At 40.0% G+C, this 25,927-nt stretch overlaps 3 protein-coding genes across 3 annotated transcripts; 2 read left to right on the top strand and 1 right to left on the bottom strand.

Moving 5' to 3' along the window:
- Positions 1-4,665: 4,665 nt before the first annotated feature.
- LOC117630875 (3-ketoacyl-CoA synthase 20) lies at positions 4,666-8,118 on the top strand. The gene is made up of 2 exons (XM_034363715.1): positions 4,666-5,675; positions 7,096-8,118. Exons 1-2 carry the CDS (start codon positions 4,899-4,901, stop codon positions 7,882-7,884), a joined length of 1,566 nt encoding a protein of 521 aa, XP_034219606.1. The 5' UTR covers positions 4,666-4,898; the 3' UTR covers positions 7,885-8,118.
- A 283-nt stretch (positions 8,119-8,401) lies between these two features.
- LOC117616483 (armadillo repeat-containing protein LFR) lies at positions 8,402-11,614 on the bottom strand. Its single transcript, XM_034345811.1, has 8 exons — positions 11,390-11,614; positions 10,913-11,082; positions 10,568-10,710; positions 10,201-10,454; positions 9,540-9,645; positions 9,299-9,437; positions 9,082-9,227; positions 8,402-8,950 (listed from the first exon to the last, which is right to left on the bottom strand). The coding sequence occupies exons 1-8, from the start codon at positions 11,574-11,576 to the stop codon at positions 8,695-8,697; spliced, it is 1,401 nt and encodes a 466-aa protein (XP_034201702.1). The 5' UTR covers positions 11,577-11,614; the 3' UTR covers positions 8,402-8,694.
- Positions 11,615-18,025: 6,411 nt separating this feature from the next.
- On the top strand, positions 18,026-21,727 carry LOC117614805 (F-box/kelch-repeat protein At3g23880-like). Its single transcript, XM_034343711.1, has 3 exons — positions 18,026-18,550; positions 19,070-19,392; positions 21,280-21,727. The coding sequence occupies exons 1-3, from the start codon at positions 18,026-18,028 to the stop codon at positions 21,725-21,727; spliced, it is 1,296 nt and encodes a 431-aa protein (XP_034199602.1).
- The last annotated feature ends 4,200 nt before the right edge of the window (positions 21,728-25,927 follow it).

Here is a 25,927-nt window from a genome sequence, read left to right as displayed (position 1 = left end):
TCGGCCATCTACAAACATATATCTAAGAGTAATTTTTCGATATGATCATCAAACTCAAGAATTTCTTGGCAGCTAGACTCTACGCCAGCACTCTTCTTACCAAACAATACTGTTTCTACATTAAACAATCCTTAATTAGTACCCTTTGATGACCTATAGCATGTCCAACCTGGGCAGCCCAGGTGAGTTTAATTCTTTTCTTATAGTTACCGTTAATGCTAAGTACATATAATCAATTTTTGATGACGTTGTTGATGTAATATAGGCCCTTTTAAATAAATAAAATAAAAAGGATATGTTCTTAAATTAAATTTATATATTTATGATCAATTCTATCAGTCTTCCTATAAGGGTTTAATTGAACCTAAACTCTAACAGTCCAGTAAGATAAATCTAGCCGACCCCATTTTGAATTCCTAACTCTTTCCCTTGGATGCCCACCCACTTATTAAAGTTGACATGAAAAAAGTTAGTTTTCAATGAATTTTGTGTGCCCAATTTCTTATTTCTTCGGAAAATATTTTGACAAATTACACGTTTTATTAAATGTTCATTGTGAAGAGACATGTCGACAGCAAGAACATACTGTCATACACAGACGCAGCAGAAAACATATAGCTCCAGCTCATACATCATAACATATATAGATGAAAATTATAAATTAGGCCTCTTGACCCCATTTAAATAATAATAATAATAATAAATAAGATCGAACTATGAAAAATACTTTAACTTAAAGATCTAGTTGGTGACGATTGCTGTGGGCAAAACAGTTTGGATATATCTCGTGGTTGTTTGGTTGAAGGTGATTCTAAAGTACACGTTGTTGACTTTACACATAGAAGTTGTTATGCATACACATGCATTAATTAACATGTCCTATAGTATATATTTTTACACATTTGTGTGGCTATATATATATATATATCTTTTGGCTACCAAAGGAATGTGTGTGGTGGTAAGCAGACTACCCTTTGGTGTGCCTTTTGATGATGATAGAAGAAGAAGAAGAAGAACAAGAAGACAGATGCTCATCAGGCTCTCCACCTACATCCAGTGCAACAATTAATATTAGTGACGGGCTCAATTAAATTGTTTGGGCCCTTTTCCATTGAACCTCATATACCAAGATCAATGCGAACTTTCCTACTTCGTGACAAATTGAGTAGCAGATATCCAATAATTATAGCTTGTGATGCCGGTCTTAAGTGGTGTTACGTACATTTAACACCGAAAGAGAGAGAACAAAAAAGAGAGTAAGAGAACAAAATTATAGCTAGTGTGATCATATATGTATATATAGTGTTTATGTATAATTAAGATTTTGTGACTCAAGATATTATTTTAACTCGATAGTACTTGTCACATAACCTGATAGTATTTGTCACATAACGGAGAAGTCATCACTTGAGTTTTTCCTCATATACCAATGGTACAAAGAAAGAAGTGGATTGCCTAATGCGTACTAAAAATTTTACACACATGAGCTGATATTTTTATTTAAAAAGTAAATTGAATAATGAAACGACATATGTTTTTTTTTGGTCTGATTGAAACGACATAGTTTAACTCTTCAGGACAAGTACATATATATAAGCACCAATCCTTTCAACATCTTACTCTCATGGGTTTTAAACCTTCTCTCAGGTATGTGGTTCAGATTTGTCCTCCTCTCTCTCTCTCTCTCTCTCTCTCTCTCTCTCTCTCTCTCTCTCTCTCAACATCTTACTCTATCATTTAGTCTTTTATCTTTTTTTGGGTTTTTAAAACATTAATTCGTCGCTCTCTCTTAGTTCAGCAAGCTACTTAACTTAACTATACATGTTGAAAGTTTCTAAGATCAAATTACGTGCAATATGCTAAATATATATGAGTCAAGCTAAGCTACCTATATTGATTCGATTTTCTTAAAAAAGTTGAGGGATCAAAATTAAACCCTTTCTCGTGAGTATTGAAATCCCTACCTTTACGTTATATATATTTGAATTTTATATCCCTCGTTTCTGATTGAAAGGCATAGGTTTGGTTGAAGCTGTTCATTGAAAGGAAACTAATCTTCTCCTTGACAGGGTTCGTGTCTCTTTATTTTAAGTGCCTCCAGTAGTAGTAGATGCACAAGTGGGGTATGTGCTATGCTGTAAAGTGTACGTACTTCATGAAATTCTTTCATTAGAGTGGTTATTTTCTACTTTGAAAATTGCTTGGCTCCTTCCATGCAAGTATTCATTCCTTCTTAATTACGAACCAATCACAACACCTACATGCTGACTTAAAATGAGGAATTGCGTCATTAAGGAGTAAAGTAATGACTTCTTATAAAACTGAATTCTTTACTTCTACTTTTGGTGTTTGTATTGTGACAATGGAATGGACGATTGTTTTTTTGTTTTTTTGTTTAAAAAGTAAAGAACAGACTGTCGATAGGTTATTGATAATGTGTCAATATAATTGTCATCGACAAAATATACATACATGTTATCGATACAATATCGATGCAGGCATGTTTTGCAAAAAAGAATTTATGGTTATGCTTATATACTCTAAAACGCCGTTGTTTTAAACTTTCATTTGATTATCCTAAATTTTTCTTTTTATATGTAAAGGCTTCCAAAGTATTTTACGTCAAACTAAGATTAGAGTGTTTAAGGAAACTTATAGCCATACAAGAAAAAGTACAAGTAGATTAACAACAATCTTCGCATTTTCTTAGCTAACATCACATGCAAAACCCCTAATAACCTAAAATGCACCTTTCTTCCCTTGTGTATTTTTTTTAGGTAAAAGGAGGTGTCATTAGGTCCCCACTACTTAATATGAGCTTCATATCATGTTAACCCACGTACAAGATATCATTGATTTAGACAGAAATGAAGCATTTTTCCAAGAGTAAGACAACAAGACAAGAAGATATGCCTTAGAAGATACCATATACAACCAAAGAAGAAATACTGGGATTATTTCGTGCAAGGCTTATTTTCCCGTCTGCCATGACTAACATAAACAGATTAGAAGTAGTGCCAACTTTTTTGGCCAGACCCAAATTTTTTACACAAATATATGCACCTACCCATTTCCCATTACGTAATTACAAGTGCAAGCGAAATTGATCTGGGTGTGGTCTGGTGGATAATTTGTTGGTGAGAAGTTTGGGCATTTAATTAGAGATGGAAGGGTTAAGTTTGTTGAGAGGAGCTGTCAGAAAAAGAGACACCAAATTAAAGAGAGGGGATGACTTATAAAGGTCAAAGGTCGCATTAACTTCTTCTATATATATCTGTCACCGGCCTTCTTTTAAGTCGAAGCAGCAAAGCCCTTCTTTCTTTGCTCTTTGTGGTTTTCCAAAACTACCCTTAAGGTGTCCAATAAAACACAGAAATGCCCTAAAACATCTACATCTATGTATGAGTATTTAGATCGATCCCACAATATACTGACGTAACCAGAGAGCTATATATTTATCGGAAACCTAACGAAATAATTTCTTTTTGATTGATATAGGCGATATTGAGGGAAAGGATAGTCAAAGATATGCTATAAATATGAATGGATATACTCTTTTAATCATTTGAACTATAAATCGCTTCCAATCCTGTATTCAGTTGAAACCCTTACGTCTAAGGCTAAGAGTAAGTTATTGGGCCCTAAATGTCCATGCCTTAGGGGCTGATGCAAGGTTTAATCAGACATGGCCCCAACAATATATTAATTACAAATCAATCCTCGCTGTATCTGATCAATATTGGGAGACAGATCAATTTTGAAGGCTTTAATCATTAATATAGTAGCTTAGTTACTTGTCAAATGAGGTCATCTCAAAAGCAATATCTAGTGAAGTGAGGCTTTGTGACACTGGGTCTCCACTTTGTCAAAGTAGATTTGGGGTTCAAACTTTATGGAGGAGATTTGGATATTGTCATGTAATGCTCTTTATATCAGACTTCTTCTACTCTTTATATCAGTCCATAGATTTCTCAAATAATTTTATTTACATAATCATATAACAATTTTACATTATACCCATATTTCCCTTTATCAACACATAACCACTTTAATTAATTCCCCTATAATTAATAATGTTTGTTGGATGGTTAAATCAATATTTGTAGTTGTAGATATAGAATTCCAAATATATAAATTATAAATAAAAAAATCAGCTAATGAGGATTGGTTCAGTTGGTAAGTAAAGTTTCTGCACTATAGTCCTATCAGTATTCGAGTCCCGCTGTCAACAGTCCTCATTAGTGCGCGATCTGTAATTTCCTATATAAATCCATACTAGTGGCAGCTGGTAGTTATGTGCCAAGCGTAAGTCCTTTCGACTTGAGGTTGTGGATCTACTTTAGCGCTGGTAGTGAGAGTAGTCAATCTCTCCCTAAACTTTTCTTCACTAAAAAAAATTATAAATGCTCAAAATAAAATTGTGGAGGAGGAGCTACGTAGTTCACCAAACGCAGGAATGAACTCATTGCTTGCACCACGCATCAATTGACACATACCCCGCGAGGTGTACAGTGCACACTGGTGGTACAGAGCGCGGGGATGCACAGACTACCAGACCGTAACAACAAATGGCAAACCAGTAAATACTGGACAACCAGTGGTCAAACTCGGTAACCCCCAATCAAAGTCCGCCATTTTCCCGGTTGGCGAAAATTCAATGCCCCCGCGTTTCACAATTAAATGTTCGTTGGGGTAGTTGCATCCTCCCGGCCCCCTATCCCCTCCTTCCCTCTCCTCACGCCCTTTAAAAACACCACACAACTCTCCCTTCCTGTCTACATTCTCCCACCAACACTTATATATATACAAGTTGTATTTCTCATTTCCACCATCAAAACTTCTTAGAGAGTTTCTTTGCCTCTTGCAACTTGTTAAATTTAGTGTTCTGACTGTGTAAAATGGCGGCACAGCATCATAACCAGAAAGGGAAGTCGAACTTAGGACCTGAATCGTCGGGAGGGCGTAAAGCTCTTCCGAACTTTCTTTTATCAGTGAGGCTCAAGTATGTCAAACTTGGGTACCACTACTTGATCTCTAATGCCGTCTACTTCTTACTAGTCCCTTTGATGGCCGTAGCGTCGGCCCATCTCTCAACGCTAACCCTCGAGGACTTTGTCCAATTATGGCACCAACTCAAGTTCAACTTTGTGTCAGTCACTTTGTGCTCAGGCCTCTTGGTTTTCTTAACCACCCTCTACTTCACCACCCGCCCAAGAAAAGTTTACTTGATGAACTTTGCTTGTTACAAGCCCGAGTATGCTATCACGTGCACACGTGAGCTGTTCATGGAGAGGTCTAAGCTGACAGGCAGCTTCTCTGATGAGAACTTGGCTTTTCAGCAGAAGATTCTTGAGAGGGCCGGGCTGGGGCAGAAAACCTACATGCCCGAGGCCGTGATGCGGGTCCCGCCGAACCCGTGTATGGCCGAGGCGAGGAAGGAGGCGGAAATGGTGATGTTTGGTGCCATTGACGAGTTGCTGGAGAAGACTGGGGTGAAGCCTAAGGATATTGGGATTTTGGTGGTGAACTGCAGCTTGTTCAATCCGACGCCGTCTTTGTCCGCCATGGTCGTGAATCACTACAAGCTTAGAGGGAATATTGTGAGCTACAATCTTGGTGGGATGGGTTGCAGTGCTGGGCTGATTTCTATTGACCTTGCCAAACAGCTTCTCCAGGTTTGTTATTTCTGGCCTTTTTCTATTTATTTTTTGGTTAATTAAATATAAAATAATTGTTTAGTTTAATTACCATGGATAATGGATACTTGTGTTTGTTACACTTAAATACTCCTAGAATATATAACAACTTAATACCAACAAAATATCGACAAGTATCAAATGCAATCTTTTAATATGTATATATATGTACAACTGAAAAGCTGAAATTATCATCAATTTACCACGTACTGTAAATTAATTACTCGGTATCAAATAATCTGTTTTTATATATCCAACATGTATAATAAAATGGAACAATAAATTAAGAAATTTTTTAGTAATTAAAAAAAAAATTCAACTATCTCATGTGCATTGGATTGGATTGGTGATGTATATGTTGTGAGTATAGATAGATTTCACCTCAAATATAGAAGTGCGATAATTCCAATAAAAAAAAAGAACATAAAAAGTGATAGGTTAAATGAGTAATTTTTGGATGTTCAGTGTACACCAGCACCTTTAAATACACATGGAACATGTGGAAATATTCTCTCATACACATAGGATATAAAAATAAAATATTTCCATACGTCCCATGTATATTGGATGGTACACCAGCAACATACAAAAATTTCTCCAAATTATTGGTTCATAAGAGCACTTCCACAAGCAGGCATGTGCTGGCAAAAGGCTGACCAGGCATAAATGGATCTCTAGCTGTATAAAATAGCCTAGGCAAGGCATGGGCTCTACCATGCCCTGGCAGGCTCGAAGACAAGAACAACTCGAGCTGTTGCCTGAGGACTGTGACATCACGCTAATGTCAACAAAGAAAAAAAATAAAAAAATTGAAAAAAAATGAAATATTACCAAAATAATTCAAAATAATTTTTTATTATTATACATATCTAGTAATTTATTATTATTATTAATCTCATACATATAAATAAAATTATTCCTATGTGAATAGTAATTTCTCTTGAGTTGCCATGACAATAAGTGGAAAAGCAACAAAAATATTGCTAGAACAGATACTATTAACGTGAACAATAATCGCCCTTACTTGTCCTTACTCTTTTTCGTGATAAAGGAATTGAAGTGCTCTAAATGTGGTAATAAATGTTATACATGTAACAACCAACATTTGAACCATTTTTTAAAGTGGTGGTGCGCAACTTGCCCACATGTCCAGCTGGTACACGGGATGTCATTAAAAGGACGTCTTGGTGTGCAATTGGCATCATAAATAGATAATTAATGGACTTGCAACTGAAATATAAACAAAACTAAACACAGGGATTTAATTTTCCTGGCTACCTTTTAGGTATGTTTATATTTATATAGATTAAAATTAAGATTGTAAATTAGATCGAATCATGTCTTAAGTATGTCATTTGTTTGCAACCTAAACTGATGTAGAAGGCATGTTGTGTAACAGGTGCACCCAAACTCTTATGCCCTAGTGGTAAGCATGGAGAACATCACCCTCAATTGGTACTTCGGCAATGACCGCTCAATGCTTCTCTCCAACTGCCTCTTCCGATTGGGCGGTGCCGCCATCCTCCTCTCCAACCGTTCCTCTGACCGCCGCCGCTCAAAGTACCAACTCATGCATACTGTCCGCACCCATAAAGGTTCAGATGACAAAGCATACAGCTGTGTTTTCCAAAGGGAAGATGACACAAAAAGAGTCGGCGTTGCTCTCTCAAAAGACTTGATGGCTGTTGCTGGAGAAGCCCTTAAAACCAACATCACCACACTTGGCCCAATAGTCCTACCCATGTCAGAGCAACTCCTCTTCTTTGTTACTTTGGTGGCAAGAAAGGTGTTCAAGATGAAGAATATCAAACCCTACATCCCGGATTTCAAGCTGGCGTTCGAACACTTCTGCATTCACGCCGGTGGGAGAGCAGTGCTGGATGAGATGGAGAAGAACCTTGAGCTCAGTGACTGGCACATGGAGCCTTCGAGAATGACACTTTATAGGTTTGGGAACACTTCAAGCAGCTCTTTGTGGTATGAACTGGCTTACTCTGAGGCCAAGGGAAGAGTGAGGAAGGGTGATAGAATGTGGCAGATTGCGTTCGGGTCGGGTTTCAAGTGTAACAGTGCTGTGTGGAGGGCTTTGAGGACTGTTAATCCAGCTAAAGAGAAGAACCCTTGGATAGATGAGATTGATCAATTTCCTGTTGATGTGCCTAAAGTGGCACCATGCGAGGCTTCTTAATTAACTAAAACCTCATTCTTTTGGGGAAGAAACTGTTGACTGTATGAGTACTCTATGTTTATAACTCATTCAGCGTTTGGTGTTTCTTTGTGATGCTGATTCATTTAATGTAATTTTTTCATAATGTTTGGTTGTTACGAAAACATAACAATACAAATGCCTTGAGATCCAAAACCAGGTCCCCCAAGTTCTTCAGCAACAGAGCAATGAACAGGGGTGATAGAGTTTACAACAGATTACAAGTGTCTCAGATCAAAACTGTAAACTTAATAAATAAACCAAGAACTTGTCAGACGATGAAGTTTTCTTTTTTGTTTACTTTTAGGTACTGTTCATACTTACGATCAACAAAATAGTGTTACTAATTCTATGGTTACGTATATTTTGTTACTAATTCTACGGTTAGGTTACCTGCTACGATAATTTTTAACAATCTCCCGGACGAGAACATCGCAGTCACTATTGTTTGTGGGTTCCATCAAACAAGCCCCAAAATAAATATACAGGAATTTGAACAAAAGTCTCAATCTAAGAAAGTTGACTGGAAAAAGAAGTTCATACAGATTAAATATAGTATACTTTAAAATCAGAATCAAAACATATGTACACATACACTAGTGTAGACTCTGATTCACACAATTACACTTATAAATTACTACCCCCCGTAAGAGAGCATTTGAATAACCACTTGAGATTCTTACTAATTGTTGCTACGTCATCGGGTACATAGATTAGATCATAGACTTGTTAGCAGAGGATCAATCCAATAACTTTATAAAGAGGCAAATCACCGGAGGATACAATATTTGGTTACATTCCCCAAACACCACGGGCCGCTGCCACTTTGTTGTTTGGTCTAGACGTCAGTTCGTACAAAATCCTGGCAAAGGTATCGGAATACCTGGCATCTGAGAATAGTATTTCAGCAAATGCATTCTCATAAGCTAGCAGCAAGGCTCGGTTTTGTGGCTCAGACACAAGACTTTCCAATATCATAGCAGCTTTCCTGCAAACTTCAGGAACTGGATGGGGTGCCTTGATAACTTTTAACAGTCTATCAATTGCCCTGCAATTTTGTAAAGTTTAAACAGAAATGTCCTTTCAGCAACAAATTTTAATTTCCAAACTCATGATCGAAATTATTGATCTTGAATTATTTATTATGTGGATGTTTTTTGGTGGAAGAAGAGCCCTCACCATCGCTCACTAGCTAGTTTTAGCCTGCAGTCCATATTAACTTCAGCGAGGTTGTAGAGTGCGCCAACTGCAGCCGCTTGTGCCCCATGTGCTGTTTGTGCATCTACTGATGGTAAGCTCATAAGATCAACCAATCGCTTATGTATCTGCAGTGTTCATTTAGCCTCAGATACAATGTATAAACACGTTTATAACAGGGGAGTTTCTGAATATTAACCTGTGGAACAAAGGGAAGAAGGAAAGGTTCATTATCAGGGTTTATGATCAGACGCCCGAGTAACTCAGCTGCAGCACAATGCCAGGTTTTGACTACAGATCCCAGCATCCCCATGATAGCTTGAACTGCTCGTTTTCCTCTGTTTGATAGAAAATTAATTAATTAATCAAACAGAATTTGGAAACAAAGGGAGCTTAAGCTAGAATAACAAAATAAAATAAAAGTAGATCAGAATTCTAACGTTATCTTGATGTAGGATGGCTTTGATGAGCTGAAAATTCCAAGATCAAGCAACGGAGCCAAATTTACAATTGTCTCAAGAGCATTTGTCACAAGTTCCTCATCCTCTGTTAACATGGGGAGCATTAGAGTCATTCCATTATAAAAGCATAACCACAGAAGCATTGAAGAAATATTTAGCATCATTTCATACTCGAAGGTTGCTAGTTCCTTTGTTCTGAAAAGTATCTCAAATAGGAAAAAAGATATGAATCCCCAAATATGAAAGAAGTATACAAGCAGAAAAGCTCCAAACCAAATTTTAAAATGGATTACGCCTACAGATTAACACTGCCAGTAAAATATGTCCGTAACAGAAAGAAGTTTAACATAACCCTTTTTATTAAGCTACAACATTGGAAAGTTGAATGCAAATAAGAGCTATACATTCTTATCAGTGAGCAGGCTTAAAAGGACATTGTGGTACTTGTATAAGTGATCACCCACAACAAAATCACACCATTAAGTTTTGTAACTGGACATTACTTCGAACTTTTTAAAACATCTCACATATAGATAATTATACTGAATAATGGAATCCTAAAGTTGAGCTAAAAAATTATATACTGAAGACTGACTGCATTCAAGAAATAAATAATGCTTTACAAGACAATGTTTCTCACCTGTAAGGTAATCTTCTATGCACTGGAACACTGTTTCCAGACAATGGCGATGCTGGGCCATAATGACTTCATTATCTGGCATGAAAGAGAAGTTGCGAATGATATTGGAAGCAGCAACAGCACACTGCTGTCTTTCTGCTCGACCTTCTTCATCTAGATTAAACAGACCATCTTCATCAAGCCACCACTCTGAAGAAGAACGAAGTTTGGTCACATTACTCAGCACCGATGCTTCTTGAGAACTGGATCCCAAGCTGCCATGTGAATATTGCCAAAATCAGGTCTAGAATTACTCGTATCAAAGATGATTTTAGACATTCAAACTGGAAATTCACACATGAGAAGACCATAAACCTGTAGGGCTTACCCAGGAAGTGGGAGAGTGCCATTTGAACCTAATGCCTCGTACTCATTTCCAAACCCAGTTACAAGCAAATTTGCACCCAAATTTCTGACTCTCGGGGCCTTTACGTGTTCCTTCGGAAGGGCTATATCACGCCAATCATCAATCTGTTAATCACAACAATGTAGTGTCAATAGATATTGTCAGGAACAAGCTCCTAATTGTTCATCTGCACTCCTTGATGTGTGTGCTTTAAAGTAATAATATTATTGAATTTAAAGTGCAGGATGACCAACTGAGAGCTGCCCAAAACTTCAGCATAAAAAATAAAATTGCAGATGTCAGAAATTAAAGGAGTGCACGACATACAACACTGAGGAGAGCATCAAGCAAGCCAGGAATCTTTGCAAGAGGGGTTGTGTCTTTGCGCATGTCATCTTTTTCTTTGAAAGAGAGTAATGTGAGAGTGTTCAATGCCCATGTCAACTCACTCTTCAGCCCACTCTGAAGAGCCAAAACTATCCTTTTATTGTTCTGATCTGCAATGTAGATGGTATGTATTGGTAAGAAGGTCCAACAATACTCATAAGCAAACTTTTCACCTCCTGTGATTGATACCCTTTTCAATAAGTTTACATATTTCCATGCTGTGCTACCCAGTTCCCCAAAAATTGTTCCTTCATTTTTATTTTTCTTTCATTTACAATTTGGCAATTCAATTATCGGAATATATGGTTTGTTTATAGCCAAAATAACTTAAAAATTACAAATATCTAAAACTTCTAAACAAATTGCAAATAATTTTAGACTGAAATGCAATGCGGTTTAGGGTTTTGATAAACTGACCGGCGAAGGAACTGTGGACGTGGAGGGAAGGACCGAGGAGAGTCGACGGAGCTGCCGTTTCGGCGGCGGCGGCAGCCGCAGCTGCGGCGCTATTCCCGCCGCTTCCGAATGGGCGGCCTCTTTTCGCCGGCGGTGCCGAGGCCCCGCCACCCACTCCACCTAACTTGCTCTGCTCCCTCTTCTGCATCTCTCTCTCCCTCTCTCGCTGGTATTTTGCTTGCTTGATTTTGGGATCGTATTTTAATTTTAGGGCAGGTGAAATAATTTTGACGCGTGTCCGCCCCGTTATTTATTGGGCCTAAATGGGTTGTTGGGCTATGTTTTGACTTGGCCGTGACCCACTGAGTAAAGTTTTCAATAAAAAAGGTGTGTATGCACTTTTCATGGCTTTTTGTTTTTGTTTTTATTTTTATATAAATATTTTTTTATACAAGTTTTTTCTATTTAAACCCCGCACTTTTCTTTGTTCACCCTATATTCTAAATTCACTCCAACTTCTAATTCAAATTTTCACAATTTCTAAGAAAACTCCACTATCTTCCTAAACTACCCCTAAATACACACCGAGCAGAAAAAATAAAAATAAAAAACTCATCAACCTCACACCCCACACCCCACTATTAAATGAATCGACAAGCTCTTTCCAATTGTCAATGCAATCTCGATATGGACTATACCAATCAAATGCTTAGAGGTTGGAATGATTATGTCTAATCAAATGTTTACAGATTTGGACCCCTACATAGACCAACATTCATCATTCTTGGTGCACAGAACCTGGTAAAGACTTTGAATCTCTACCAACAACATGTTTACGTGGATTTTCAGATCAATTCGAGGAAACGAACAAGTAATTTTTACATGATCATTTGACAGATTCTTCTTAAATGGTTCCATTGGTCGTCGTATTTTGATGAGGAAAAATGGAAACAGTGAAATTATAGGGTACTCATATGCTGATTGGGTAGGGTGCCCAATTGATTGGAAATCCACCATAGGATTTTGTACATTTGTTGGAGGAAATTTGGTCACATGGAAGAGCAAGAAACAAAGTGTCATTGCTCGTTCAACTGTTGAAGCCGAATATAGAGTCAAGCTGCTGTCTCTTGCGAATTAATTTGGCTCTAGGGACTTCTCAATGATTTGGGCTTTAAAGACCCACATCCCATGACTCTCTTTTGTGATAATCAAGCTGCCATTCACATCGCTTCCAATCCAATGTTTCATGAATGAACCAAGCATATTGCAGTTGATTGCCATTTTGTCTGAGAGAAGATTCAGTCTAATGTCATTTGCACATCGTACATCCACAGTAATGAGCAACTGGCAGATATCTTCACCAAAGGGCTTCCTTTAGCTCAATTTGAAAACCTTTTGTTCAAGCTTGGCTCAATCAATATTCTCGCCTCCGCTTGAGGGAGAGTATTGGAATGTGTAAAATAATTAACTGCTGCTGGAAACTCTAATTAGGCTTTTTTGGTTTGATTTGGAGAAAAAGAAAGCCAAACAAGTTGAAATTCGTCATCTGCCCAGTGATTATGCAGCAACTATCTGTGAGGGGAGCTCTTGTCTTGTTGATGGTGATCTTGTAATTGGTTGGTGTTAAACTTAGTGTAATGCCCTTGTTGTGACTCTCTACTAAAAACAGCTTGAGCGTCAGCTCCAGCTACTTTTGGTAGAAACTTTTAAATTGTTGTTTTTTGTTTGTAAGCCTATTAGAGCAGTTGCAGCGGCCCCAGCCAAGAGGGGTTTAGGCCCAAAACAGGCTTCCAGAGGACAAATGCTGCCACTGCTGTTGGTGGGCTCTACAAGCCTGCGCTGGTCCTCAGGCAAAATCAGCCATTGCTCTAGCCTGAGTTTGCTAATGTCAATGATGACGTCAGCAACTAAAAAAATTAATTTTAAAAAACTAAAAATTTCAGAAATTTTTTAAAATAAATACTAAGTCATATTTTTCACTTCCCACACCAAAACTCTATACAAATTCCTCTCATCATATCTCATATGAATAGTGGTTGTCATGGCAATGAGTGGAAACACCACAAGTCTTTTGCAAGGGCTGCCACTATTCACGTGAATAGTAATAGTCCTTGCCTCCCCTTACACTTTGCCATGACAAATGGATGGAAGTGCTCTTAGGAGGCCACATAGGTGTCATGTGATCATTGGTTGATAAGGCAGCAAGTGGGCTTTAAAGAGCCTTATAATAGATATTTTGTAGAGAGAGTTGCTCTCTAATGTTAATCAATCTAAAGCTAGACCTCTGAGATCTAATAACAAAATTCTCTTTCTCTTATCACTACTAGAAATTTGGGAAACAGTCCATAAAAACTGCTTTTTTTGGCACAGAACATGGTTAAATCGTCCTTATAAACATCAAGGAACACAAAACCGTCCCCATTGCAATACTAAAGACACAAAACAGTTCCTATTGTTATTATCATCCGTAGTTTAAATGAATGGACATCAATACCGTCGTATATTGGGTAAACAAATTTACTTAATTTTCCATTAGGCACGGATTTTAAGAATAGTGACAAAATCCCTTAATGTATTAGAGATTCTCTTCAGTCCTTAATCATATTTGTAGATATATCTTTGCAGATTAATCTCTTGAGTGATTTGCTACTTGTATTACCAAAAAATTCCAACATGGTATCAAAGCATAGTCTGATAAACTAAGCTGGGAGTATTTTCTATGTTCAACTATTTGGGATTTATTTCTTTGAAACCCTAACTTTCAAACTCAAAAAAATATGAGGGCAAGTAGTAGCAACAATTATAGGAGTTTCTCATCTCCTATATTTGACAAATGTAGAGCTGATTATTTCAGTTTTCATTTTCTTTTTAAATTTAAAAAAACCGACATAAAAATTTTGAAACTGGAAAACTTTTTAAAAGTTGTCTGGTAATTGATTTCAATTCGCCATTTTAAGTTTTATGTGGAACTTGGAAATGAAATTATTTTTGGGGTCAAATTGTGAATTTGATAAGGTCACAAAATGAAATTGCATGTGACAAAGAGTTCCCCTTTTCTTTTCTTTTTTTGAATTTTTTGAATTTTTAAATTTTTGAATTTAGGATAAACTTTTGGTGAGAATTCTAACGTTATCTTTGATGCGTAGGATGGCTTTGATGAGCTGAAAATTTCAAGATCAAGCAACGGAGCCAAATTTATAATTGTCTCAAGAGAAATATATCTACCCCTACAAAAAGAGAATTTATCCCGGAAAATTTCCTTTTTGACTTGCCTCATCTTTATATTTGCACAATGTTGTTTGGTCCAAAATCTCAAAGAATGCTTCTTTTATATATTGTCATTTTGGTTTCATGAATGTTGGAGATCATTATTAACAGAGAGCCAAATGAAATTATGTATTCAGTTTAACATCATGTGGTGACTGAATTATAATTATACAATATTGGTCAGTTACAGTAGAAAAGTGAATAATATATGATTTGATTTCAGGCATGGAGATTCTTATTTTAGCTCAGTTTGTGGGATATGTACTTTCCCAAGGAGTAAGAACTGATTTGCTTCTGTTTCAAATCTGGACTTAGATTTGTAGTTAGGTACTTTTGAGGAATTTCCATTCGATGGAATCTTATGTGTGTCACTATGAAAGAATTATATGTACCTATGTTAGTTTCATTATATCTTAACCCCTACATATGCAAATTAGCTAGGAATCCAAATTAATATTGGAAACCTTAGTTCCCTTTTGATAACCATTTCAATTTTAGTTCTTAGTTTTCATTTTTCATTTTTGGTGCTAGAGAATAGAGGAAAAAGAGGGAGAATGGAAGTGAGAATGAGAGTGAAGATGGGATTAAGAGAGAAGAAGAGGGGAGGATTAGAGTAAGAGTAATAAAAGTGAAAACAAAAACTAAAAACTGAAATCTATTTGAAATTGTTTTCACTTTTGTTACTCCTCCCTCTCATCCTCCCCTCTCATCATCTCTCTCAGTCTCATCCTCACTCTCATTCTCCTCTATACTCTAGCACAAAAAATAAAAACCAAAAACTAAAATTGAAATGGTTAACATTAACATTATATAAGTACACGATCGAAACCCTTGATCTTGCCAGTGAGAAATATCGGGAGTTTCCCTTCCCAGTTGACAGGATTAACATTAACAGTGGTAACCTGCATTTGGAGGTCTTGGGAGACTATTTGTGTTAATCGTTTCGGCCAGTCTCCAAGTGAGGCTTGGATTATGAAGGAATATGGCGTGACAGAATCTTGGAGCCGGCTTTATTCTATTAACCTAGGACCCGACGTTAAGATGAAGCCTTCGGTGGTTTCAAAGAATGGCAAAATGGTTCTTTAGAAGATAGATACGATATCGATGAAGAATTAGACCATAGGCTTTCTTGGTATGATTTAAAGAAAAAGAGGCTCAAAGAAGTTGAAATTAGTGATCTGGCCCCTCAATTCACAACCACCATTTTTTGGGATAGCCTTTGTCTTCTTGATGGAGATCCTATTATTGTTGAGAGGCAGGCAGCAGCAAGTTCCCTCTCTCGGGCTCTAAGAAGAGGAAAAGAAGATGATTAGAATTACGGTGAAATTGCGATTTATTTTTTATTTTTTTATTTTTATAAAAAAAAAAGGAAATTACAAACAGAAATTACGGGGACAAGCAGGCCCAAACAGGTATAAGAAGAAAGGAACCGAACAATTCAAAGGCAAGCCCGACTCCCACAGGTTAGAAGGGCTGAGCCCATGGCCCAAATTTGCAATGGCATCCGCCGTAAAGTTCGCCTCGCGATAAATATGATTGAAGGACAGATCTCCACAAAACGAACTACGAAGCTTAATATCCTGAATTAAGGTGCAAATACTCCATGGTGGATCCGCTTCCTATTTAACACAATCAATGATGAGCTTTGAATCCCATTCCACAAGGATATTCTGCCAACCTCTATGGATCGCATAAGCAAGGCCATCTCGAAGAGCCATACATTCAGCCACGAAAATAGTGTTGTCACCAATGTTCTTAGCTCCAGCGAGTAAGACATGGCCGTCAAAGTCACGGATAACAAAACCAGAGGCAGCCACATTATTACGGATAGAGCTATCAAAGTTTAACTTGACCAGCCCCTTGGGGGAGGTTTCCATTTGATATGGAGCGGGGCTGAAGGACCCTTGGCGTGCTTGACATTTTGGTTCCAAAACTCCAAGCCAACCTGCCCAGCCACATTGAGAACACAGACAGGATGAGGAGTAACATCTTTGAAGACAAGGTTATTTCTAGCTTCCCAGACTTGCCAACATAAAAGAAGAGCCTTGGAGAGAGCATTGGGGCCATCTGGAGTTGAACTAGCAGGAAGAGTGCCCAACCAAGTGAGAAAGTCAAAATTCGAAGAGAAAGACATGGGATCCATGTTGGTGCAGCTCCAAATACTTTGAATGAAGGAGCAAGTAGCAAACAGATGATTAATGGTTTCATTGTGGGAATTGCAGAGGGGGCAATCCGGATTGATATGGTGGAGAAATCTGTGCAAATGACTTCGCATTTGAAGCCTTTTCCTGATGTGAAGCCACGAGAAAATCTTGACTTTAGGGGGAATAGGGGGACCCCACATTTTCTTAAGAAGAGCTGCTTAGCATCCTGCACCTGCACATTATAAGCACTTTTAATAGTAAAAATTCCTTTAGGGTCAGAGCCCCAGATTAATTGATCTTCCAAGGGGGCTAGAGGGAGCGGGATAGAGATAATTTTGTCCGAGATATCATCATTAACAACATCTTTAAGTTTAACTATGTTCCAACATTGATCAGTTAAAAAATTAGCAACAACTAGCTGGAGATTAAGAGAACTTCTTTAGGTACTAGGAATCAGGTCAAGAAGTGGGAAAGGAAAAACCCAGTGGGCAGTCCAAAAAGGAATGAACTTACCATTTCCCACAACCCACCTGATTCCCAAATTAAGAACAGATCTTGCATAAAATTGCTTGCCAAGCTGAGGAATGAGAAGATTTCTTCTTGAGGACTAAGAAATTTTCTTTTTGAAGGTATTTTAATCTGACTATTTGAGCTGTGAATTTGCTAATGAGCATGTGAACTTGTGATCCTTTAGACTACTAGGCTTATTATTAGTCTTTGTAATGCTTTATTAGGTTATTTAATTGTTAGTGTGCAAGACTGTCTTTAACTCAAACCATACCATTACAAATCAACTCCCTTTCGGTAGTGGAATATATATTTTTGTTTTTGTTTTTTGGTCTCGCTGGTCTTCTGTTGTTTGGTACATATTTTAGGAGAGAGTCCCTCTTATCAGCATATATTGTTTATCCTGTTTTAGGCATGGCTTAATTAAGCCCTTGATTTTAAGTGAGCTACATGTTTGGTGGGCCAAACTAAACTGGACTTCTCTAATTAAATTGGACATGAGTCCAATCTGTTGTTTGGTGGGCTATAAGTCCAATCCAATTCAATCCAAACCAGCCTAATCTAACACTAAGTCCAATCCTAACCAGTCCAGTCCAGGCCATCAAACGGGAGTCAAACAACAAATAGAGTCCTAGCAGTTGTGAAGATAAGGACGAGCGATCAGAATATGACAAATATCTAATATCTATATTCTAAACCCTAATATGAAACCCCAAACGCAACCTGTGAAGTTTCAATCATGTCAAACATCCCACCGGAGCTAATCTTTGACATCCTCTTACAGCTCCAACTGAAGGATTTGATCCGATACACATGTGTTTCCAAAGCTTGGCATGCTTTCATCCACAACCAAGACTTCATCAAAGCGCATCTCAAACGCTCCATCAAGACCAACTCTACTCGCACCATTTTACTGGAGGCTCCTCCCTCATATTTATTTTCGTTGCCTTTTGACAACGATGAGACGCTTGGGACAGCCACGATAATCGGGTGTTTGATTCAGTCAAAAGGCCCAGTAAAGTATACTACCGGAATAGTGGGCTACGCCAATGGTCTGGTTTGCATACAGATACACAACTATATCGATGGGGATATTGCTTTGTGGAACCCGTCAATTCAAAAGCTGAAGAAGATTCCCTTAATAACCCATGAACCGCATGCACAGCCATCACCAAAATATGGATTCGGGTACGATTCAACCAATGACGACTATAAATTAGTGGGGATTATTAGGAAGCCTGCTAATGAGTATGGCTATGTTACCGTGAGTTATGAAGTCAGTGTTTATAGCCTAAAAGCCAACCCATGGAAAAGGATCCAGAACATGCCATGCAGTGGTTTTTCATCACATTCATATCGCATGGTGTTCTCAAACGGCGCTCTAAGTTGGCTCTTGTCGAAAAAGTTACATGATGTGTGAGAATGTGAAAGTAAAGAGTTCTATATTAGAAAGTTGAGAAATCTAGCAAGGGCTTATAAGGAGTTTGGCTACTCCTCCCATTGCCAATTGATTTTTGGGTGGAACCTCAACTTTCTTCATGGTATCAGAGTCAGGTTGCCCACGTGTGAAAGCCCAACGGCCACACGTGCTCCACGTCACCCAAAATGTGTTGTCCACGTGTTAGGCTTGAAAATTCGCCACACGTGCGGGGTATGTGAGAATGTGAAAGTAAAGAGTCCCACATTGTAAAGTTGAGAAACCTAGCAAGGGCTTATAAGAAGTTGGGCTACTCCTCCCATTGCCAATTGGTTTTGGGTGGAACCTCTACTTCTTTCAACATAGATCCTAACCCTTGATCTTGCAAGTGAGAAATATCGGGAGTTTTCCATCCCAGTGGATAGGATTGATAACATTGAACGTTCTGGGCCGGATTTGGACGTCTTGGGAGACCATATGTGTATTCGTGTTAATCGTTTCATGTGTAGAAGTGAGGCTTGGATTATGAAGGAATATGGAGGGACAGAATCTTGGAGCCTGCTTTATTCTATTGACATGGGACCGGTTTCTAAGCCTAGGAAGTATCAGTCCTTCAAACCTTTGGTGTTTTCAAAGAATGGCGAAGTGTTTCTTTTGAAGAAGGACTGCAAAGGCTGTAGTCTTGTTTGGTATGATTTAGAGAAAAAGAGTTTCAAACAAGTTGAAATTACTGGTCTGCCCAGTCTATTCAAACCAACCATTTGTTGGGGGAGCCTTTGTCTTCTTGATGGTGATCCTGTTATTGTTTAGAGGAAAAGGGTTTCTCGATCTGTAGTGTAGTCAAAGCAAAAAAAAAAAAAAAAAAAAAAAGATGATCAGAATTAGGGAGAAAAGTAGTTCACTGGCTCGACGATGTTGCTACAGAGTATTTGAACTTGTGCTTCTTTAGACTACTAGGCTTATTAATCTTTGTAATGATTCTTTTTCTCTTTATTGTAACAACGTTAGTTTGCAGATTGTTTTTAACTCATATCATTACAAATCACATCTGATGCCTTCGAAATGCTTAGGAAGGTGAGTGCTTCAATGACAATGTGGGCTACTCCAATGGCCTGGTTCTCATCTCCAACCATATCCATGGGGTTTCTTTGTGGAACCCGTCAAAAGTCGAAGAAGATTCCCTACACGGCCTTTGAGCCGCCATGGTCACATAAAGAGGGATTCCCATAAATATGGATTGGTGTACGATTCAGCCAATGATGACTACAAACTTGTGGGTCTCATAGATATGGATTGCTGTTCTCAATGGTGCTCTAAGTTGGCTCATTTTTAGCGATGACTTGGATGAAAGTCCTGTCACGATTCTAACCCTTGATCTTGCCAGTCAGAAATATCGAGATTTCCCATCCCAGAGGATCGGGTTGACCTTCACAATATTCTGCCGGAGTTGGAAGTCTTGGGAGTGTGAGAAATTTAATATTATTTTATTTAATATTAATTTTCTATTTGAATGGAAATTTTAATATTATTTTATTTAATATTAATTTTCTATTTGAATGGAAATTAATAAAGTTCATTGGGTTAAAGACATGACCATTGGGTTATTATAATGGCCTTCTTCAAATGGGAGATATGGCAACTCTTCATATATGTTTGGAACTCTATCAGAGACCTAGGAATGTATTATTTGTCTTTTTAGATTGGAATACCTTTTTGGAAAAGATATTTCATCATCTATAAATAGAACAGTCCTCCTGCAATATATATAGAGAGCATTAGAGTTTTTATATTCACAAAGAGAGGTTCCTGCATAATTTGGTTCAAAGTTCCTTATGAATTGCAGTGCTTCTTTCACAAGAAGGGGAGTTGTTGTATCCTAGGAGGCGAACGCTAGTGAACCATAAGCACCAATGTGGAGTGTAATTCGTCTTAAGGTTAGAGTGTTCAACACTTGCCTCAACTCAATTAAGGTTCTTCTAGTTCAATTCTCCTTTTGTAAAAATCTGTTATGTTTGCAGTATTTATTTGTTTATTTTATAGCAATTTAGCACTCATCATATTTCCAACTGGGAGACTATCTGTGTATTTGTGTTCATTACTTCAGGTCCCGAAGTGATGCTTGGATCATGAAGGAATATGAGGGTGACAGAATCTTTGGAGCCTTCTTTATTCTATTGCCCTGCTGGGACTTGGGGATTCTATTAAGCCTGGGGTGCCCGACTTCTGCAAACCTTTGGTGTTTTCAAAGAAAGGCGAAATGGTTTCTTTTGAAGGTGGAATGCCGAAATTACTAGGATACATTTATTTGGTATGATTTAGAGAAAAAGAGTGTCAAGCAAGTTGAAACTAGGGGTCTGCCTCTTCATCACTACAAAGCAACCATTTGTTGGGGGTGCCTTTGTCTTCTTGATGGCGATCCTGTTAAGAAAGCAGCAAGTCCCCACTATGATCTCTATGACTGCAAATAATAGAACGCTAACCTTGTTCTCCACCACCAAGTTCTTCTCCTCAAGACGATCCCTTATTCTATAACTCTGGAGGGGTTTGAATGACGACTATAAATTAGTTGGGATTAGGAAGCTTGATCATGGCGGCGAAGATGTTACTGTGAGCTATGAAGTCAGTGTTCATTGCCTAAAAGCCAACTCATGGAAAAGGATCCAGAACGTGCCTTACTGTGGTTCATCATTATATTTAAATGACAACGTGGTTTTGAACGGTGCTCTAAGTTGGCTCATGTCTAAACAGTTAGACAATGAATATCAGAACAAGATCCTAATCATTGATCCTGCCAGTGAGAAATATCATGAGTTTCCCATTCCAGTCGATTTGGATTTCATGGAAGGCCATCTGTGTATTTCTGTTTATAATTTTATCAAGTCTCGACGTGAAGCTTGGGTCATGAAGGAATACGGAGTGACAGAGTTTTGGAGCCTGCTTTATTCGATTGACGAGCTGGGACTGGGCGCTTATAGAAGCAAGCCTTGGGCGGGTTCTTTTGAAGGTGGACTGCGAAGATTTTGATAGGCTATTTTGGTATGATATGGAGAAAAGGAGTGTCAAACAAGTTGAAATTAGTGGTCTTCCCAGTCGATTCACAACAACCATTTGTTGGGAGAGCCTTTGTCTTCTTCTTTATGGCGATCCTGTTATTGCTGAGAGCACTAGCTATTTGTTTGAGTGTGCGCGTTGAAAGCACTAGCCAATCTAAGAATTAGTTATTTCCTTATGAGACGTTATTTCCTCTTGCTCTCTGTTTTTAATCCCGAGGCTTGATACCTATCCTTAAATTGCACTGTGATTTTATGACAGTGCTACATTTAAGATAGAATTGCAGATGATGCTTCAACTTTTGTGGTTTCTTATGTTTCCTACTAATATATATGAGATAAAATTCCCATGTGATCGAAGAGCACGATGTACCAAATCCCCACTTTAATTTGATCTTTTCTCAGCATACTGTTCTACTACTACTGCACCATGGACTTTTCACTCATCTTGAAAGATTGCTCCCGGGCAATATGAATTTAAGATAACTATGCGAACGACAACGTTTTAATTCACTTGCTGGTGCAATTGCAATTGATCTCTGTAATGAATTAAAGCAGATGATGTTCTCAACTTGGTTGCCTTGAGACGCAAGACTAAAGCTTCTTTCTCGACACTAATTCTTTTGGGGGAGGAAGGGTCCTCAAGAGTATGTTTTCAATTAATTATTAACCAATAATTTCTTCTCTCCATTGCCTCTCCCTTCCTCCATCAGTTACTATTGTAGAATAACTGAGAAATTATAACTCTAACATGTATATACCATCTGAGAGATCTGATTGCTTGATGAAGTTGAGGTTGACATAGATAAACCTGTAAATCAATGGGATTAAATTCCATGAGACATGGAATGAGTTCTGTTTATACCGTATATTAACGACCAATGACCGCCTGACACGTGGAGAAAAACGACAACTTGACATCACAGGCCCTTCGGCAGGAACACTACCGAAGGGTATACATCTTGACGCTTTTGCTCTTGGACACGTGTCATGCTCACAATCCACTCCTACAGTCCCACATCGGAGATTCCAAAATAAGCACACCTCCCAAGGCCTATATAAGGAGACCCCTATTCCCAAAAGAGGGAGGACAGAAGGATCAACGGTACGCTATCGCTTGATCTGTAGTCTAATCTTTACTAAATCCGTACTTACTTAAGCATCGGAGAGCCTTCGGCCGGTACCGCACCGGTACCCCAAGGTCTTACCGAACGTTCCCTTTTTGCAGGAACTTGATCTTCCGAAGACTAACTCCCTTCCGAAGACACAATATCACTAAGTTGGGCGAACCACGTGTCAAACCACTTTTTCGCATCAACAGTTTGGCGCCGTCTGTGGGAATCGAAAGACAATTAACCCACTATCCCCTAAACACATGGGGACCACTTCAGTACCCACTTTTCTATCGGAGGACGGGGGACCGTTCGGAAGGCAAGCGGGAGCTAGCCCAGCGCTACCCCCATGCACTCCCTACGGAAACGCCCCCTCAACCCAAACAACCGCCGAGGCCGAGCTAGTAGCCCAAATCGCATCCCTGCGAAAAGACATGGCTAGGCTTCAGGAGCACAACCACCACCTTTCGTCCAAAGTGGACGAAACCCAACGGCAGCTGCACCAGCAGCAACCGCAGAACGTCCAGACGACTCACTCTTCCGAAAGCTTGGGAACCCCTCATAGGAGGAGGCACCGAAGGGCAGCAAGGGCAACGCCCGCGCCCTCCAAACAACTGGTGGTGCCGACACCTAGGGACCAACCACACATACCGAAGAAGGTCTACTCTGATTGCCGACACAGGCTTAATGATCGGGAAGCAGAAAGACAGAGATCCCCGATCAGGGTTAGCGCTCGACTACGGAAATCCCGGATGAATGCCGGGGGAAGTAAGTCACCTATTCGGAAGGTCCAAGGATTGAACTCCACGGAGTCTGCATCCGAATATATCCCTTCCGATGCGCAAACGTCCACCTACCGTTCGGTATCAACTCAATACTTGGGGGACAACTCCGTGAGCCCGCGAAGGCGCTTGGAAGACTATGATGCCGAAGGAATCCCAAGCCGCGATCCTGTTGTCCGACTCCTTTTTCAGAAGGTCCAAAAAATGGAAAACGACAAGGCTCGCTCCCAGGAACCTGAGTGGGGAAAGCTTCGGCCCGGGCCGTTCACGGGACGCATCCGTCGTTCTCGGCAGGATCGGGAAGTACAACCATTGCGCATACCGTTCTATACTGGGACCGAGGACCCCTTAACCCACCTTCATTCGTTTCAATCCGCCATCGGATGCAAGGGTCTGAGCGACGAGGGGCAGTGTCTGTTATTCCCGTCTTCACTTACCGAGGCAGCCCTGAATTGGTTCTACCGTTTGGAGCCGGAAACGGTAGATTCTTTTGACGAGCTGAAGCAGATTTTCCTCAATCACTTCATGATCCAAACGGACCGTCTTTACTCTGCCGATGATCTGTACACGATTCGGCAGAGAGAGGACGAGCCATTGAGAGAGTATGCGGCGCGTTTCAGTCACGAATACTCAAGGTGTCCGGAAACGGATGATAGGGCAGCCTACGGCGCCTTCAAGAGTGGCCTTCGGTCCTCGCATTTCCGATACCTAGTACACAGCAGCAACTGGCGCACGTATGATGAGCTGATGAAGCAGGCGGCGGTGCACGCCAAGGCCGAGTACTTCAACTCAAAACCAAGCGCTTCGGCACGCCGAGAGGATGCCAAGCCAAACGCTTACCCTGCGAAGGCGCCATCCTACGATAGGACCGACTCATATTCGGCGGGCCATAAGCGGAAAGATAACCGTGACGATCGGAGAGATCAGCCAAAGAAAGGGAAAGGTCGGTATGGTCACAACGACAACCGAGGACCCCTGCCCAACCGTGACCACGGCAACGAGGTCTTCACCCTGCTGAATACCACGTATGAAACCGTTCTGATGAACGAACAGGAGGCCATACCGAAGCCGAATGTTAGAAGACCCAATCGGCAAGACAACCGAGAGACCGGTAAATTCTGCCGATACCATCAGCACAACAGCCACAACACGGAAGATTGTATAAGTTTGAGAAAGATTGTGGAGCGGCTGATCCGAGAAGGGAAACTGGACCAGTATATCGCCCGGCCGCCAACGGCGCCGGTGCCGAACCCTCCTCGGCAGATAAACATGATCAGCACTATCAGCGGAGGACCTACCGTTGCGGGGACGAGCCACCGTTCGATGAAACAGTATGTGCGTGCCGCGCAGTTCCCTCAGGTGCTCGGAATAGAGATGAATCGGTTCCAGGAAACACCAAAAGTTCGTTGGGAGCCGATCACATTTTGCCAAGAGGAAGAAGAGGGAATCCTCTATCCCCACGACGACCCAATGATCATCCGAGCTGAAATTGCCGATTACGATGTAGGGCGAGTGCTGATCGATACCGGGAGCTCCGTGAGCGTAATCTTTGCTGAAGCTTTCAGAGAGATGGGAATCAATGACAACCAAGTCGACCGGCAATTGACACCTCTGTTAAGCTTCTCTGGAGACTTGGTCCAACCAATCGGTAGTGTCAGACTGCCAATTACATTTGGCACGGCACCGAGAAAAGCAACAACGTACGATCAGTTCCTCATCGTCGACTGCCCGACGGCATACAACGTTATCGTTGGCCGAACGGCACTGACGAGGATCAAGGCGCATCTTTCGCCCCACATGCTGTTGATGAAGTTCCCTACCCCGAACGGCACGGGGGCAATCCGGGGAAATCAATTCAGCGCGCGGACTTGCTACGCTACGGCGCTCAAGGCAACCTCGTTCATACTCCCCAACGAGACCATGACGGTGCAAGGTTTACCGAACGGTACTGGACCGGTTGACGACCCTAGAGATGAATCTCCCACCCCTCACACACAACCTGCCGAAGAATTGGAAACCATAACCTTGAGCGATGAACAGCCCGATCGACAGGTTAGAATCGGCACTAGACTCACTGCGAACCTCCGAGCGCAATTCATAGACTTCTTGCGACTCCATTCGGAAGTTTTCGCATGGTCTTACGAGGACATGCCCGGCATCGCCCCGGACGTGATTAGCCATAAACTCACCATCTCCTCCGCCTATAAGCCCGTAAGGCAGAAGCGCCGGTCATATGATGCCGAACGGTATGAGGCGATGCGCGGAAGTCGAGAAACTTCA

The sequence above is a fragment of the Prunus dulcis genome, chromosome 1 (genome assembly GCF_902201215.1).
Source record: "Prunus dulcis chromosome 1, ALMONDv2, whole genome shotgun sequence".
NCBI lineage: Eukaryota > Viridiplantae > Streptophyta > Magnoliopsida > Rosales > Rosaceae > Prunus > Prunus dulcis.
Note: the sequence above shows the minus strand (reverse complement) of the source record. Positions and strands in the feature narration are given on the sequence as shown.

Bases quoted from the DNA above. Each gene is read 5' to 3' on its own strand.
- LOC117630875 (XM_034363715.1), top strand. From the start codon at position 4,899: ATGGCGGCACAGCATCATAACCAGAAAGGGAAGTCGAACTTAGGACCT. The intron at 5,676-7,095 runs GTTTGTTATTTC...GTTGTGTAACAG, and splicing joins TTGCCAAACAGCTTCTCCAG to GTGCACCCAAACTCTTATGC.
- LOC117616483 (XM_034345811.1), bottom strand. From the start codon at position 11,576: ATGCAGAAGAGGGAGCAGAGCAAGTTAGGTGGAGTGGGTGGCGGGGCC. The intron at 11,083-11,389 runs GTCAGTTTATCA...TCTACATTGCAG, and splicing joins CGTCCACAGTTCCTTCGCCG to ATCAGAACAATAAAAGGATA. The intron at 10,711-10,912 runs GTATGTCGTGCA...TGTGATTAACAG, and splicing joins TTGATGCTCTCCTCAGTGTT to ATTGATGATTGGCGTGATAT.
- LOC117614805 (XM_034343711.1), top strand. From the start codon at position 18,026: ATGTCAAACATCCCACCGGAGCTAATCTTTGACATCCTCTTACAGCTC. The intron at 18,551-19,069 runs GTGAGTTATGAA...CTTTCAACATAG, and splicing joins ATGAGTATGGCTATGTTACC to ATCCTAACCCTTGATCTTGC. The intron at 19,393-21,279 runs GTATGATTTAGA...AGTTGGGATTAG, and splicing joins AAAGGCTGTAGTCTTGTTTG to GAAGCTTGATCATGGCGGCG.